At 34.7% G+C, this 13123-nt stretch overlaps 3 protein-coding genes across 3 annotated transcripts; 2 read left to right on the top strand and 1 right to left on the bottom strand.

Moving 5' to 3' along the window:
* Positions 1-2012: 2012 nt before the first annotated feature.
* Positions 2013-2765, top strand: LOC18031591. The gene has a single exon (XM_006419900.2). It carries the CDS (start codon positions 2274-2276, stop codon positions 2619-2621), a length of 348 nt encoding a protein of 115 aa, XP_006419963.1. The 5' UTR covers positions 2013-2273; the 3' UTR covers positions 2622-2765.
* A 5574-nt stretch (positions 2766-8339) lies between these two features.
* LOC18031725 lies at positions 8340-9833 on the top strand. The gene is made up of 3 exons (XM_006419899.2): positions 8340-9019; positions 9100-9246; positions 9353-9833. The coding sequence occupies exons 1-3, from the start codon at positions 8369-8371 to the stop codon at positions 9638-9640; spliced, it is 1086 nt and encodes a 361-aa protein (XP_006419962.1). The 5' UTR covers positions 8340-8368; the 3' UTR covers positions 9641-9833.
* A 307-nt stretch (positions 9834-10140) lies between these two features.
* Positions 10141-12584, bottom strand: LOC18031589 (pentatricopeptide repeat-containing protein At4g14820). The gene is made up of 2 exons (XM_006419898.2): positions 11880-12584; positions 10141-11796 (listed from the first exon to the last, which is right to left on the bottom strand). The coding sequence occupies exons 1-2, from the start codon at positions 12452-12454 to the stop codon at positions 10203-10205; spliced, it is 2169 nt and encodes a 722-aa protein (XP_006419961.1). The 5' UTR covers positions 12455-12584; the 3' UTR covers positions 10141-10202.
* Between the last annotated feature and the right edge of the window lie 539 nt (positions 12585-13123).

The following is a 13123-nucleotide window of genomic DNA, read 5'->3' as shown; positions in this document are numbered from 1 at the left end:
GGTACTCATGGGATACCATACCTCATCCTTGTAGAGTTGGACCCTTAAAAAAAAATTGTGAAAAATCATCTATCATCATTTGAGATAACTCTTTCAAGATAAGTTTTCAGATATTCACTGTTATTGTTTAAAAAAATGAAGACTTGGCATGCCACCTTATTAAATTTTATATAAATCTTTTAGGATAAGTTTTGAGATATTTGGTATTATTATTCAAAAGATTGCGGATTTTTATTGACCTTTGTGTTCTTACAGTTTCCTTCCACTCATGTCCAAATAATGCAGTTACCAAATCTTAACTCAGATTAGCAAAAAAGCAGCCAATGCTATTCGGACACCTGGCCTAATTAGAGAAGTTTGATATAAATTTAAGTCATCAAGACTAGTAACTACAGATTACGGTGAAGTGAAAGCAACCCTGTGTATCTGGAAGACTGGGATGAAAGTAGCCCTCAACCAACCACGATCATCTTTTTCTGTATCATTCTTCAATAATAGATAGCTTCCCTTTTCATGAATGATGCTAAGACAATATCAGTATCACGTCATGAGAAAAGAAAATAAACAACCATTTTTTTATTTTATTTTAGAAAACGATTGCAGATTAAAAATAGAACAATGCTTTGTTCATGGTGATTTATTTATTAATTTTTTTCCATTTAATTATACAAAAATTTTGATGCATTTGGCTAAAACAACATGCAGCACATACGTACAAAATTTGACTACAGAACATGAACATACCTTCTCCATTGAAAAAAAAAAACATGTTTAGTCGTTTAAATCAGGCCAAAAAGTTGTTAAAATTATTGCAAAACACCTTGAAAGCAAGTTCCATATACTATATCCTTGTTGTCAATTTCACTTGTTTTGTCACGTTCGAGTGCTATCAAAGTGTCAAGTGTCCATGTCCACGACTTGTGGGGCAAAAAAATGCTTGTTTTTTCCCATGTAATCAAGCCTTAACTAGATGGAACCATATATTAGCAGCAGCAATTAATTGAGGGGAATACAAATTTTTAGATATATTTTAACAAATTGCTTAAGACGCCGTTAATAACTATTACATGAAGCAGAAAGCCAGAAAGCACAAAGAGATAATTAAGATTATAACTCTTGCAATTTGATTTAAGAGTAAAACTAAGTAAACATAGCATTATTGATTAATAAAATAGGCAAGCTCAAATATTAATTACATTAAAATCTTAATAATTCAAAATAAAAATAACAAAATAAACAACATTTAAACTAGATAATTAAATGAAAAGATAAAATGACATAAACGTTTATAAAATGACCAAAATGATATATATATATATATATATATATATAATTGGCCAAAATCTAAAGCAACTCATGGAAAAAGCACAAGTTTTCTAGATTTCGTTAAGAACTTCAAAACGATATATTAACAATAAAAAAAATTTAACATTGCACGTAAAATTTGGCCATGAATTCGAACTACACTACATGTGACATGTCCTACTACATCATAACCCAATTTCGGCGATATATCGGAACTATGCTATGTATCCTACATCATAGCCCATTGCAAATTTACAGCCATCCGATTAATTATAGGCTGTTGAACCACCCAAGTCTGCTAGGTCAAGAAAGTGTGACAATGATGTTGACTTATTTGCGATTGGAGGTTGATCCACAACATAAAAGTTTAATATATAGATCAATTAATTATTAACATGCACAAAGAATAAGAATAAGCAAGCAAACAAAGCCAAAACTAAAAGCTCCAACTAGAATAACTCAAGCCTGCAGCCATAAGTTTAGCCAAGACTAGCTAGCCAAATTTTTCTCCCACTATACCAACCGAAAGTAACTGTCAATCAAATAAATAAACTACCATAAAATAAGAACAAAACAATACGAATGATAAATGAAAAAAGGGATTTTAAAATTAAAAAATAAAAAAAAAACCCAAAAAACAAATTGAGTTAATTGGTTTTAAATACTAGAAAGGGACAGGGTTTTGAGGCCCCTCAACAGACCAGCATTGTCTCAAATTCCACTGCCCTATGTCCCTTAGAACATGGAGTAAATTATGGCATTTGCTCCATTCTAAGTCCAAGCCACCCATAAAAGCTCTTGTGCAACACCAAACGCAACACTTTGTTTCTTTTTCCAACAAAGTCCATCAAAAATCCCAAGTGATCAAATTTCATCAACAAACTCAGAAACAAAAGAAACCCACTTTTCATTCACGCGCATATATAAAAACCCAGAACTTTGTTCTAAGAGAAAAATAATAATAATAAATGGAGATTGAGTCAGTGCAGTGTGAGTGTTGTGGACTGAAAGAAGATTGCACACAAGATTACATAAGTGAAGTGAAAGGGAAATTTGATGGGAAATGGCTATGTGGGTTGTGTTCAGAAGCTGTAAGAGATGAAGTTAATAGAGGGAATAAAAAGCCATTTGCTACCAGTGTGGAAGAAGCTGTGATGGCTCACATGTCATTTTGTGGTAAATCCAAATCAAATCCTGCGGTTCGAGTAGCCGATGGTATGAGACAGATGCTAAGAAGAAGATCAGGTGACTTGTCTTCAACACCGCCATCTACTTCTAAGAAGTATGCAAGATCAGCAAGCACTAAACTGTATTGATATATATTTCCAACGAGAGGCTGAGCTTTTTAATAAAAATGAATAGCTATATAGCTCTTAGCCTTTGATGGCTACCTAAGCTTTTAACTTCTCATTGTACAGGGGATGTTATATCGAGCTTTAATCTTCTTTTGCCATCATCAGTGCGCGATGTTCTCTTATTTTCTTGCTTCATACAAAAAAAAAAAAAAGGTTCTTCAGAGAAAAGAAAAATCTTGATTTTACCCAAAAACTAATTGAAATTTTCTGCTCTCCTAAAATTTTTCTCTCTAAAGACATTTTAATTTTTAGTCCTTTTTCTTTTTTCCTTTTTCCTCTTTTTTCAGCATGTCTGATCAGCTGTTGACATTGATATGTTAATCATTCAAGATCATTATGGTTAACGCTGCCGGCTTCTGTTATAGAAGCTATTTTTCCTTAGCTGGGGGGTTCCAGTTAATGGGTTTCAAGATCAAGAAAAATCAAGAACAAATTAAATCTGGACTTTTTTTTTTTTTTCCATATTAAAAGACACAAGTATCGGTCAACTTCCCATTCCAATAGACAGGACTAATCGACATTTTTTCATACACAAGCATCAATTATTATAAGCTATAATATGATTTCTTTTCCCACTGTGAGTAGTGGTTGAGAAAGCAAATTTTAATATAAAGTGCTTGTGTCATCATGTGCATTAAATTTCCATATGATCCATATTATTACCATTGTGGGATCACTGAATGGCCATTAGCTTTTTGGTCCTTCAGTTGCAATCCAGAATGCGAGCAAAGCAAATGAAATGAGTTGATGAAAAAGTAGATCCCCACATTCAAACTTTGATATAATTGTAAGACTAGTTACAGTTACCGGTAATCAAGTTCCTAATGCGATTACTCAAAAAATTATAAATTAAGTATTTCACAGGTCAACATTTGCTTAATTATTTGGTAATTGACTGTCATTTTCTTGGTATATCGCGTCTATTTGGCCGTAGATGAACTTGCCAGGGCTTTGGGAATCAGATTCTCAGATTATACACGTGGGGCTTGTAATTAAAGGCATTTTCCAGCAGAGTATTTAGAGTTTGAAGTTTTCAAGTGTAATTCATCAGATGCCTTGTGCTAAAAGAACTAAGTGTCGTCACAGCCTCTTTTGAAGATTCTACGAATTATGTGCTGTTTAATTTTGACACCCTTAATAGATTAAATCAGCACAAGGGGATGAGATTCTTCAATGCTTGTGATGGTACAAAATACTTCGTAGTTTTTTTTTTTCTCCTAAAATATATAACTTTAATTTGTCAACCAAAGGAATTTAGTGAACACGAATAAGACCGCCGAGTTCTTTTAGCAGAGTCGAATGCTTTGCCTAGTGGGGAATAATAATGAGTACTAAAACTTGTCAAAAAAGTTGCATTATGAGGGTATGATGTTGATGGTATTACATTATTATATATAGAGCTGGATTAAAGAATCCGAAATGCAGCATTTTGTACAATAAAGTTGCTTCAAATGTTTGGAGACTAATCTGAAAATAATGATAACAATAATAAGCAAGGGAATGTGTGTTGACATGAGTTTAAAAAACGAAATACAAAATGGAAAAGAAGATAATTCAAGTCATAAATTTTGAGATTGGATATTGGGATGGGGAAAGGATGGCCAATGGCTCCCCTCTTACCCTCAATGTGATTTGTTCACTTGTTACAGTGAAGATACATTTGAAACTTATAGTTTTGACTTAGTAATTAATGCTTTTATATATGTGTGTGTGTGAAATTTACTAAGTAGTTCAATTCAATTTATAGAGGAATTAGTCCCTAAAACTCTTAATTTTGCCCCATTTAAAACAGGAGAAAAAATTTTGGGAGATAGATCATGCCAAGTGGTAGGCTTAACCAATAATGTTGTGTTATATGATAAAATAGTGGGTCTTAAAATGAGACGAACATTGAATCTTACCATGAAACCCACCTAATATCATGTTCAGATACAAATTTATTGGAGCATACATTTATAATTCAGCATTTTGTACAATAAAGTTGCTTCAAGTGTTTGGAGACTAATATGAAAACAATGATAATAATAATAAGCAAGGGGATGTGTGTTGACATGAGCTTAAAAAACGAAATACAAAAACGAAAAGAAGATAATTCAATTCATAAATTTGGAGATTGGATATGGGATGGGGAAAGGATGGCCAATGGCTCCCCTCTTACACTCAATGTGATTTGTTCACTTGTTACGGTGAAGATACATTTGAAACTTATAATTTTAAGTAATGCTTTTATATATGTGTGTGTGTTCGTGAAATTTACTCAGTAGTTCAATTCAATTTATAGAGGAATGAGTCCCTAAAATTCTTAATTTTGCCCCTTTTTAAAACGAGAGAAAAATTTTTGGGAGATAAATCATGCCGAGTGGTAGGCTTAACCAATGATGTTGTGTTATATGATAAAATAGTGGGTTTTAAAATGAGACGAACATTGAATCATACCATGAAACCCGCCTAATATCATGTTCAGATACAAATTTATTGGAGCATGCATTTATAAAAGGGGCAAAAATAGGTTGCAACATGGGTTTGGTATCCCTTTCTTTTGTCTTTTTCAAGGTTAATTATAATGGAGTCCTGTTATTTGTTATAAAAACAAAAAAGTTAAAAACTTTTAAATTTTTACACATTAGTCTTGCACCAAAAAATTTTCAATTGCATCAATGCTTTTGGAAGCCATGATTTATTTTAGAAGCACTTATAAATTCAAGCACTTACTCTCTTTATACACACAAACACCAGTAAATTAAAAGAAAAGTTTTTTGAGTTGTGTGATTGAATTTGAGGCGCAATAACTTTAATAAGAAATAAAGGTAACTGCATGCCTTCTTTCATGCTTTATAAAACTCCTAATATGATAACCTGTTTATGACATGATTAATTAATTATTCAATTAATTACACTAATTGACTTACATTTTAATTGATAGATATGTGTTGAATTGTCATCTCTATTGTTGTGCATGTGCGATGTTAGCAGGAGAGAAGAAAGAATAGAAAATACTTATTTTTAGTTTATTTCTACTAAGGAAATACTTAAATTATTTTCAAATAGAGTAATGATTTAGATTTTTTTTTTTTATCCTTCTCTTAGTTAAGTTAATGAAAGATCTCAACCGTATGGATGTCTGTTAATGACTATTTAAACTGTTGGGGTGGAGTAACAAATATCAATTTATTTAAGTGAACAATTAAATTTATTCTTTCTATTTAAGGATAAAAACTCAACCAAAAATTATTTTACAAATTCATAAACTAACACTTTATTATTATTAGTAAATTAACATATTTTTACTACATAATTAAATAATTGATAGTATGTTAAATAAATCTTACGTTACAAAAAAATAATAAAACATTAACTACATAGAATATCAAATTAAATTTATTTCTGTATTTTGTACATTCCATTTACTTGAGATAGTAAAATCCCTTGTGTTGGGAAAAAAAGGTTATGGGGTTTGAACCTTGGTCACATGGGTGAGAGGAAATTGGTTGACGTTATGTTAAATAAAAAAAATTATATTTATATTTATCATTAATTATGGTTAGTAAATGATATACATAGTTTAACTATATAATAAATTAGTTAATTTGCTAATTAATAAGTAAATTTATTAATTTAAATAGATATTAATAAATGTAAGAACAAGTCATTTAATTGGAAACCTAGTTCAATAGTGTTAAAAAATTAGAATATTATGGACTTATATGTCATAATTTTAAAATTTTTAATTTTTCTTATTTTGTATGAACAAGAGAGACTTTTAATGTTAATAACCTAAAATCACATCTAAGCTATTGTACAACTCTTGGGTTACATATAATATTGAATTTGCAAAAGACAAAAAAATGGGACACCAAACCTCCGGGGTAACATAGCAGGACCCTTATAAAAGATGTGTTAACTAATTGAAGATGACCAAAATGCCCTTATTTTGGAAAATTGGAAGAATATCGAGTTTGAAGAACCAGACCATAGGGCCTAAAAGCCCAGAATATGTCTCAATTCTATTTCAGTTCATTCATAATGTAATAAAGAAGATTTTTTTCCCTCACACTTTCCATTCATTTTCCCTTCAACCAAATGAACAAGAACTAAGCTATACACTAAAAGAGAATAGTGAAGAATCATCCATCATAATTCAATTTTTTTTTTCCGACGAAATTAAGTTATTCAAATTTAATGTACAAGCATTGTAAGTTCACAAATTTTGGACGAAATTAAAGCGGAGGCTAATTCAGTCATTTTGCGCTTTTAGCTTACCGGTAACTCCTCCAAAAGAGAATAAAATCAGGGTTATTTTTCGCCACCCCCCATAAGAATCGACAAATATTACCGTACACCCTAATTTTTCAACAATTATCACCGCGCACCCATTTCGTTAGAAATCACCGTTAACTTTATCGGTTTTGACAGATATTTGCTAAAATTACCACACTGCCCTCTATACAAATTGAATTGACTGGGACTCTGGGAGTACTAAATAACCCATACATTTATAAAATGTAAAACAAAAATGATGAAATACAGACCGAAAATAATTACAATAAATTAAGGTTTTTTTTAAGAAATTAAACTAAAACTAAAATTAATTGGAATTATTAGATCTACAACCAAAGCCCAGAGTCCAACTTTTCTGCTCCAACATCGTCACATTTCCCACTTCCCTTTCACGAGCCAATGCAGAGAAATCAAGCAAGTCATTTGTTATTACCAAGATTTGAGTGAGACCCAATTGATCACAATCAGAGATCTTCTCAGAGTCATGCTTACTCTCAAATCCCAAGCTCCTACGCAGAGGAAATCAATCATGGCTACTACTCTTTGTTTCTTCTTCTATTTCTTCAAAACTTTCACCCCTCTGCAAAACAAGCATCTTGAGAGAAAAAAAAAATCTTTGAAGTAAAAAAAAAAAAAAATTCACTATATCTCGAATATTTACTTTGAAAGCACCACAGACAACATAAACTTCCAATTTCTACGCACAATCAAAATAATTTATATATCAAACAAATTATAAAATACCCAAACCTAAAATTAGTAAACAATACCATAGAAACCCCAAAATTTTAGGGTTGTGATTTTGCAGTTGCTAGTCGCCATTGACGATGTCGCGTCAGTTAGCAGCAGGCCATGATTCTGCGAATTGCCAGAAGCCTCCCGATCTCGTGTCACGCTCCTGTCGCTTGTTTCCATCCAGAAATGAGCATTAGCTATGGCAGTGCATTTGGTTATGTGACCCTTGTGACGTCGATGGAAGGGAAAAGCGAACAGCCCTTGCTGGGGAGCGTAAATGGAAAAGGGAAGAAATAAGCTCTTGTTGTGGAGTGTGAATAGAGGAGAGACGAAGATGGAGCGTGAATGGCGTTGTGGTGAAGGAAGGAAAAAAACAAATTTTTTTCTTTCTTTTTCCCTTTATTCATCCCTACAATTTTACTATTCTATCCTTGTAGCAGTTAAGTTAACGGTGATTTCTAACGGAATGGGTGTGCAGTAATAGTTGTTGAAACATTAGGGTGCATGGTAATATTTGTCGATTCTTATGGGGGGTGGCGAAAAATAACCCATAAAATCCTCAACTGACCTCTTACCACTTGACCGTTGGATTTTCAAATTTTAAAACCCTTATTGCTCTGAACATAGAGCCCCAACTAAAATACTAATTTCATTTCATCAAAACAACAAATCTACACAAAATTCAAAAGAGAACCATGAAATCACTAACACCATCATCTTCAGTGAAGTCAAGCGCCACCATCACCACCATGGACGAGAATCAAAGCGAAGCCCGAGACAGCTGCTACTACCCAGGATGCAAAAAAGATGCAAATTGCAACTGTGAAATTTGCATAGCCAGTATCAATGCCACTCTCGATCTTATGCCATTCAGTGTACAAAAAAGCTCACTCACAAAGCTCTCCGCCTCTCGTGGCCCTAATAACGTCAAAAGCACTCCAATCTCCTTCGAGGCCTCAGTTGTGTCAACGCCCAGATCGAGTTCTTGCAAGATAATGGAGTCCCCTGTTTTGAAATCAACTGCAAGAGTGAATGTGAAAGTGAATTTGAAGGAGATGGAGAAGAAAGAGACTCATAATGGTTTTGGTTTTTTGGTTGTTTTTTCGAAGTTGGTTTTGGTGTTTAGCTTGTTTTTTGCTGTGGAATTTGGAGTTTCTTGGACGATTTCTGGGGCTTTGAAGCCAGATTTGTCGTCAGTTATTGTGAGGAATCTTGGTGAAAGATCTTACTTTGTGCTTGATTTGAATGGGAGATTGAGGTTTTTGCAGAATGAGTTGAGGGGTCTTGTTGCTCATGGCAAGATCTTTAATTGCAGCTGTACGGATTCCAAATGGGAAATTAATCAGGTACTACCTGATTCTCTTTTCGTTATTATTTCTTTGTCCAAACGGGCTATTAACTGCAAACAATTTTGATTTGATCTTAGGATGGTCTATTGAATTCGCGTTGTGTGTTGTATAAATCTGCAATGGAGGAGGTGAGCATATGGGGGTGGCCTCTGCAGACAGCAGGATTGCTCACAACTGGATTTTCTTCTCGATTGTTCACTATCTTATCTGGGAGAGTGACTGAGGTAATGATCTGATCTGTAAAGAAACGTATTTGTAAAATGACATTGAATGCTATTTTTGTTATCTGTCTCGATGTTAATTTATGTTTCATTTTATGGGGCTTCACAGTGGTCCAATGGGAAGGTTGGATATTCAATTCGAAAGGCAAACACTTCATGGGTGCACAAGAAATGGGGTGCCTCTGTCATGCAACTGGATCCTAATACATGGATTCTGGAGTATCGCCGGAACTCAATATTGGAGAACACAAGATTGTTTTCAACAGCACTCGATTTCTTGAAGCACAGGATGTCAGGAGCGGTAAGCTGGGTGAATGAGGAGTTATGGCTGTTTTCTAATTTTCAAAGCCAATACAGGGCATTCATGGCAAAAGAGCATATCCAGATACCAACTTAAAGAAGATGAGGTCTGTTCTGCATTGTCTTCCACCAACAAATATTCAGTTTCTCATCTCTTGTGAGAAGTTTATGACTTTTCTGTTCTTCCATTTCTGTTTGGCGTATTGGAAATCATTCAAATGAATTTTCATTTAGTTTTCTTATATGTAGTTGTAGGAAGTAGAAGCTTTAGGCAGAAACAAGATTCGGATGTCCCGTATTTCGATGTTCAAAACTTAAATTGTATATGGTGAAACTAATGGAATATTCCAAATTACCTATACATACAAGAAACTGATTTTGATTATTTTACATTTGGTAGAAAATACGCTTATTCTCTGTTGGTGCCGCCTGCTTGTTGTTCCAGTGTTCACCATTTAATTAAGAATAGCTCCAAGAGTGTAACCTAGGACCCTAGCATATGAAAATTTTCATAACCACAGGGGGAAAGTTTGTCAGATGTTGAGCTTTTGAAAAGATCAGTAATAACCTATTAACCTTTGCCACTCAGGTGGAATATGCTTAGTGAATGTTTACATGTTTCACAGTTATGACATGAGTTCCAATTTGTTTAAAAAAGGTCACCAATAATCTTTGCAAGAACACACACCATCTTTGTAATGGTGAAACCTGGTTCTATCTCGGATGACAATCTCCCTCGCATAAACCTTGGAAACCAGTTTTATAAAGTTATGGCAGTCCTCACAAACCCTGAGATTCTTTACTATGTATATGCATGAATCTTTTTTGGAACTGATCAGCCCATAACAAAGTGCCAACTTCTCACTGTGCCATAGAATCACTTCCCTCTTTTCTTCATCCTCTAAATCAACCAGAGCACTATGGATATCAGGAACATAGCCAGCCGGCTTCAACTCACTAATCACCTCATTTAGCTTCTCATAGATCTGATCTGTTTGTTTATGACTTCTATCTGCTGTCAGAAACTCGTACACTTCATTGTTCATTTCTATTCTACTGCATGCTCTCTCTTTAAGTATACCTCTTTCTTTCATTGATTTCCTTAACTCCCCAACATCTTGCCACCTTTTGTCTTTTGCATAAATGTTTGATAATAGCACAAGAGCACCATTGTGATCTGGATCTAGCTGGAGAAGCTGTTTGGCAGCAAACTCAGCTAATTCAATCTCACCATGAACCCGGCAAGCTGCCATCAGTGATCCCCAAATGACAACATTTGGTGCAAAAGGCATCGTCTCTACAAGCTCAAGAGCTTCTCTCAAGAGATTAGCTCGGCCAAAGAGGTCTACCATGCAACCATAGTGCTCATATTTAGGAGGAATGTTGTACTCATTAGTCATTGATGCAAAGATTTCCCGCCCCTCATCAACTAGCCCTGCATGACTACAAGCATAAAGCACACCAATAAATGTAACCCCATTGGGATCAATACTTTCATCTTTCATTTTGTTGAAGAAGATTAGCGCATTCCTAGCATCCCCGTGTATCGCAAAGGCATTGATCATACTTGTCCAGGATATCACATTTCTTCTTCTCATCCTCTCAAATACCTCTCGTGCACTTTCCAAACTCCCACATTTTGCATACATATCAATGATCGCATTGTTGACACGCAAATCTCCTCCGAACGCATTTTTATCAATGTATAAATGAATCCTTTGTGCTTGATCCAACACCCCAAGATGAGCACAGGCTGAGATAACACTGAGCATAGTAACCTTATCAGGTTTCATTCCACAGACTTGCATTTCGTTAAACAACTTAAGAGCTTCTTGAGGATGATTATTCTCAGCATAACCAGAAATCATTGCGCTCCAGCAGATCAAGTCCTTTTCAACCATCTGGTCAAAAATCAAGCGAGCATCTTCAACCTGTCCAGCCCTCGAATACCCGGAAACCATAGCAGTTGACACAACTAAATTTTTCAGCAACACTTTATCAAACAATCCTTTTGCCATATCCATGCAACCACAATTCGCGTACATAGTAATAAGTGTACTTTGCAAATGGGCATCCAGAGCAACATTATTATCAATAATAAATTCATGCACTGCTTCCCCATAACTTAAATTCCCAGCACGGCTACATGCAGATAAAATCTTTGAAAGAACCATCTCATCTGGCTCCACATTCGACATCTTCATCTCTTCAAAAAGATTCAAAACATCATCAAAAAGCCCATTCTGAAAATACCTGCTTGTAATTTTCAATCAGAACAACATTGCAAAAGGACAAACAATACTAAAAACACAAACACATCAAAGAAATAAACATACCCATCAATCATTACACTCCACGGAACAATATCTCTATAAGACATTTTATCAAACATCAACCGCGCATCGAGAATCCTCCCACAAGCACCATACATTCCAACTAGACCCGTCTGCACAAACGGGTCCGAACCAAATCCCAACTTAGTCCCAAGCCCATGAACCTGCATCCCTTCGAGCAATCCCTCAGCCCGTGCAATGGCCTTCAAAATTGGAGGGAAACTGAACCGGTCAATAGTCAATCCCTCATTCAACATTTTCAGAAACACCTTGAGTGCATGTTTTGGACGGTGACTCCATGATATCGCGCGTATAAATTTGTTGGAGACGCGAGATGGGGGAGCGGGGATTTGGGAGAATATCGACAAGGCGTAGTAGAGGGATGAAGGAGTGGTGGTAGGGAGTGAGAATGAAGTGAGGAGAAGTTTAAGGAGAAGGGAATTTTGGGAGTGGTGAGAGTGTGAGAGTTTGAGGATTTGGGCGTGGGTTTGTTTCATGTGAGTGAGGCTGGAGCAAGAGGAGATGGCGGTGCTGGTGGGGAGAGTGAGTGGTTTTGTGGGCTGGCTGAGAGTGGACATCGCACTTTCGGGACTTCAGAAATCAGAAGTGGAATTTGGGGGGAAAGTTTGTTGGTCGTTGATGTTCGTTGGTACTTGCAACTGAGATGGATTTTGAATGAAATTACGTAGGATTTGGACCTTAAAAAATATTTTTTGTCAATGGCTACCTTTTTGGAGCTGTGCTCTAAGATACAATACAAATAGAAATCACAGCCACACATAAAATGATAAATAATAAAAAATATGTTATAACTTTGATCACATAATTATAAAAGCATACTTTATCTTAGAGTGATTCGGGATATATATTTTTATAATAGAGTTATTTACACCCCTCAAAATATCTTATAGCGCTACTATTTGTCCTGGATCAAACCCCGAATATTTCAAAAACAACGCCATTTTAAGGTTTTTTTTTTTTTTGGCAATTGAAAGCTCTATCTACACTGCACCAATGATAACTTCTACTTTCTCTTAACTGTTATCTTCCCTCTTTCTTCTCAAATACGCTCTTAACTATTATCTTCCTTATAGACAAACGATTAAGCTTCTTTTAAATTTTGAAAATTCTTATTTACCAAGCATAAATCTAAAAAACCACGAACAACATTTTAAGAAACAGAGTACCACCAACTCAAATAGAACCAGCTTATCAAACCACTATAACCCATGTTGCATATTTCTTTG

This window comes from Citrus clementina, unplaced genomic scaffold (genome assembly GCF_000493195.1).
Source record: "Citrus clementina cultivar Clemenules unplaced genomic scaffold, Citrus_clementina_v1.0 scaffold_9, whole genome shotgun sequence".
NCBI classification, from domain to species: Eukaryota; Viridiplantae; Streptophyta; class Magnoliopsida; order Sapindales; family Rutaceae; genus Citrus; species Citrus x clementina.
The sequence above is the reverse complement of the archived record's forward strand: the minus strand, read 5'-3'. Positions and strand labels throughout refer to the sequence as shown.

Excerpts from the sequence above, each read along its gene's own strand:
- LOC18031591 (XM_006419900.2), top strand. The coding sequence starts at position 2,274 with ATGGAGATTGAGTCAGTGCAGTGTGAGTGTTGTGGACTGAAAGAAGAT.
- LOC18031725 (XM_006419899.2), top strand. The coding sequence starts at position 8,369 with ATGAAATCACTAACACCATCATCTTCAGTGAAGTCAAGCGCCACCATC. Across the intron at positions 9,020-9,099 it reads CCAAATGGGAAATTAATCAG|GATGGTCTATTGAATTCGCG; the intron begins GTACTACCTGAT and ends ATTTGATCTTAG. Across the intron at positions 9,247-9,352 it reads TATCTGGGAGAGTGACTGAG|TGGTCCAATGGGAAGGTTGG; the intron begins GTAATGATCTGA and ends GGGGCTTCACAG.
- LOC18031589 (XM_006419898.2), bottom strand. The coding sequence starts at position 12,454 with ATGTCCACTCTCAGCCAGCCCACAAAACCACTCACTCTCCCCACCAGC. Across the intron at positions 11,797-11,879 it reads TGGAGTGTAATGATTGATGG|GTATTTTCAGAATGGGCTTT; the intron begins GTATGTTTATTT and ends AATTACAAGCAG.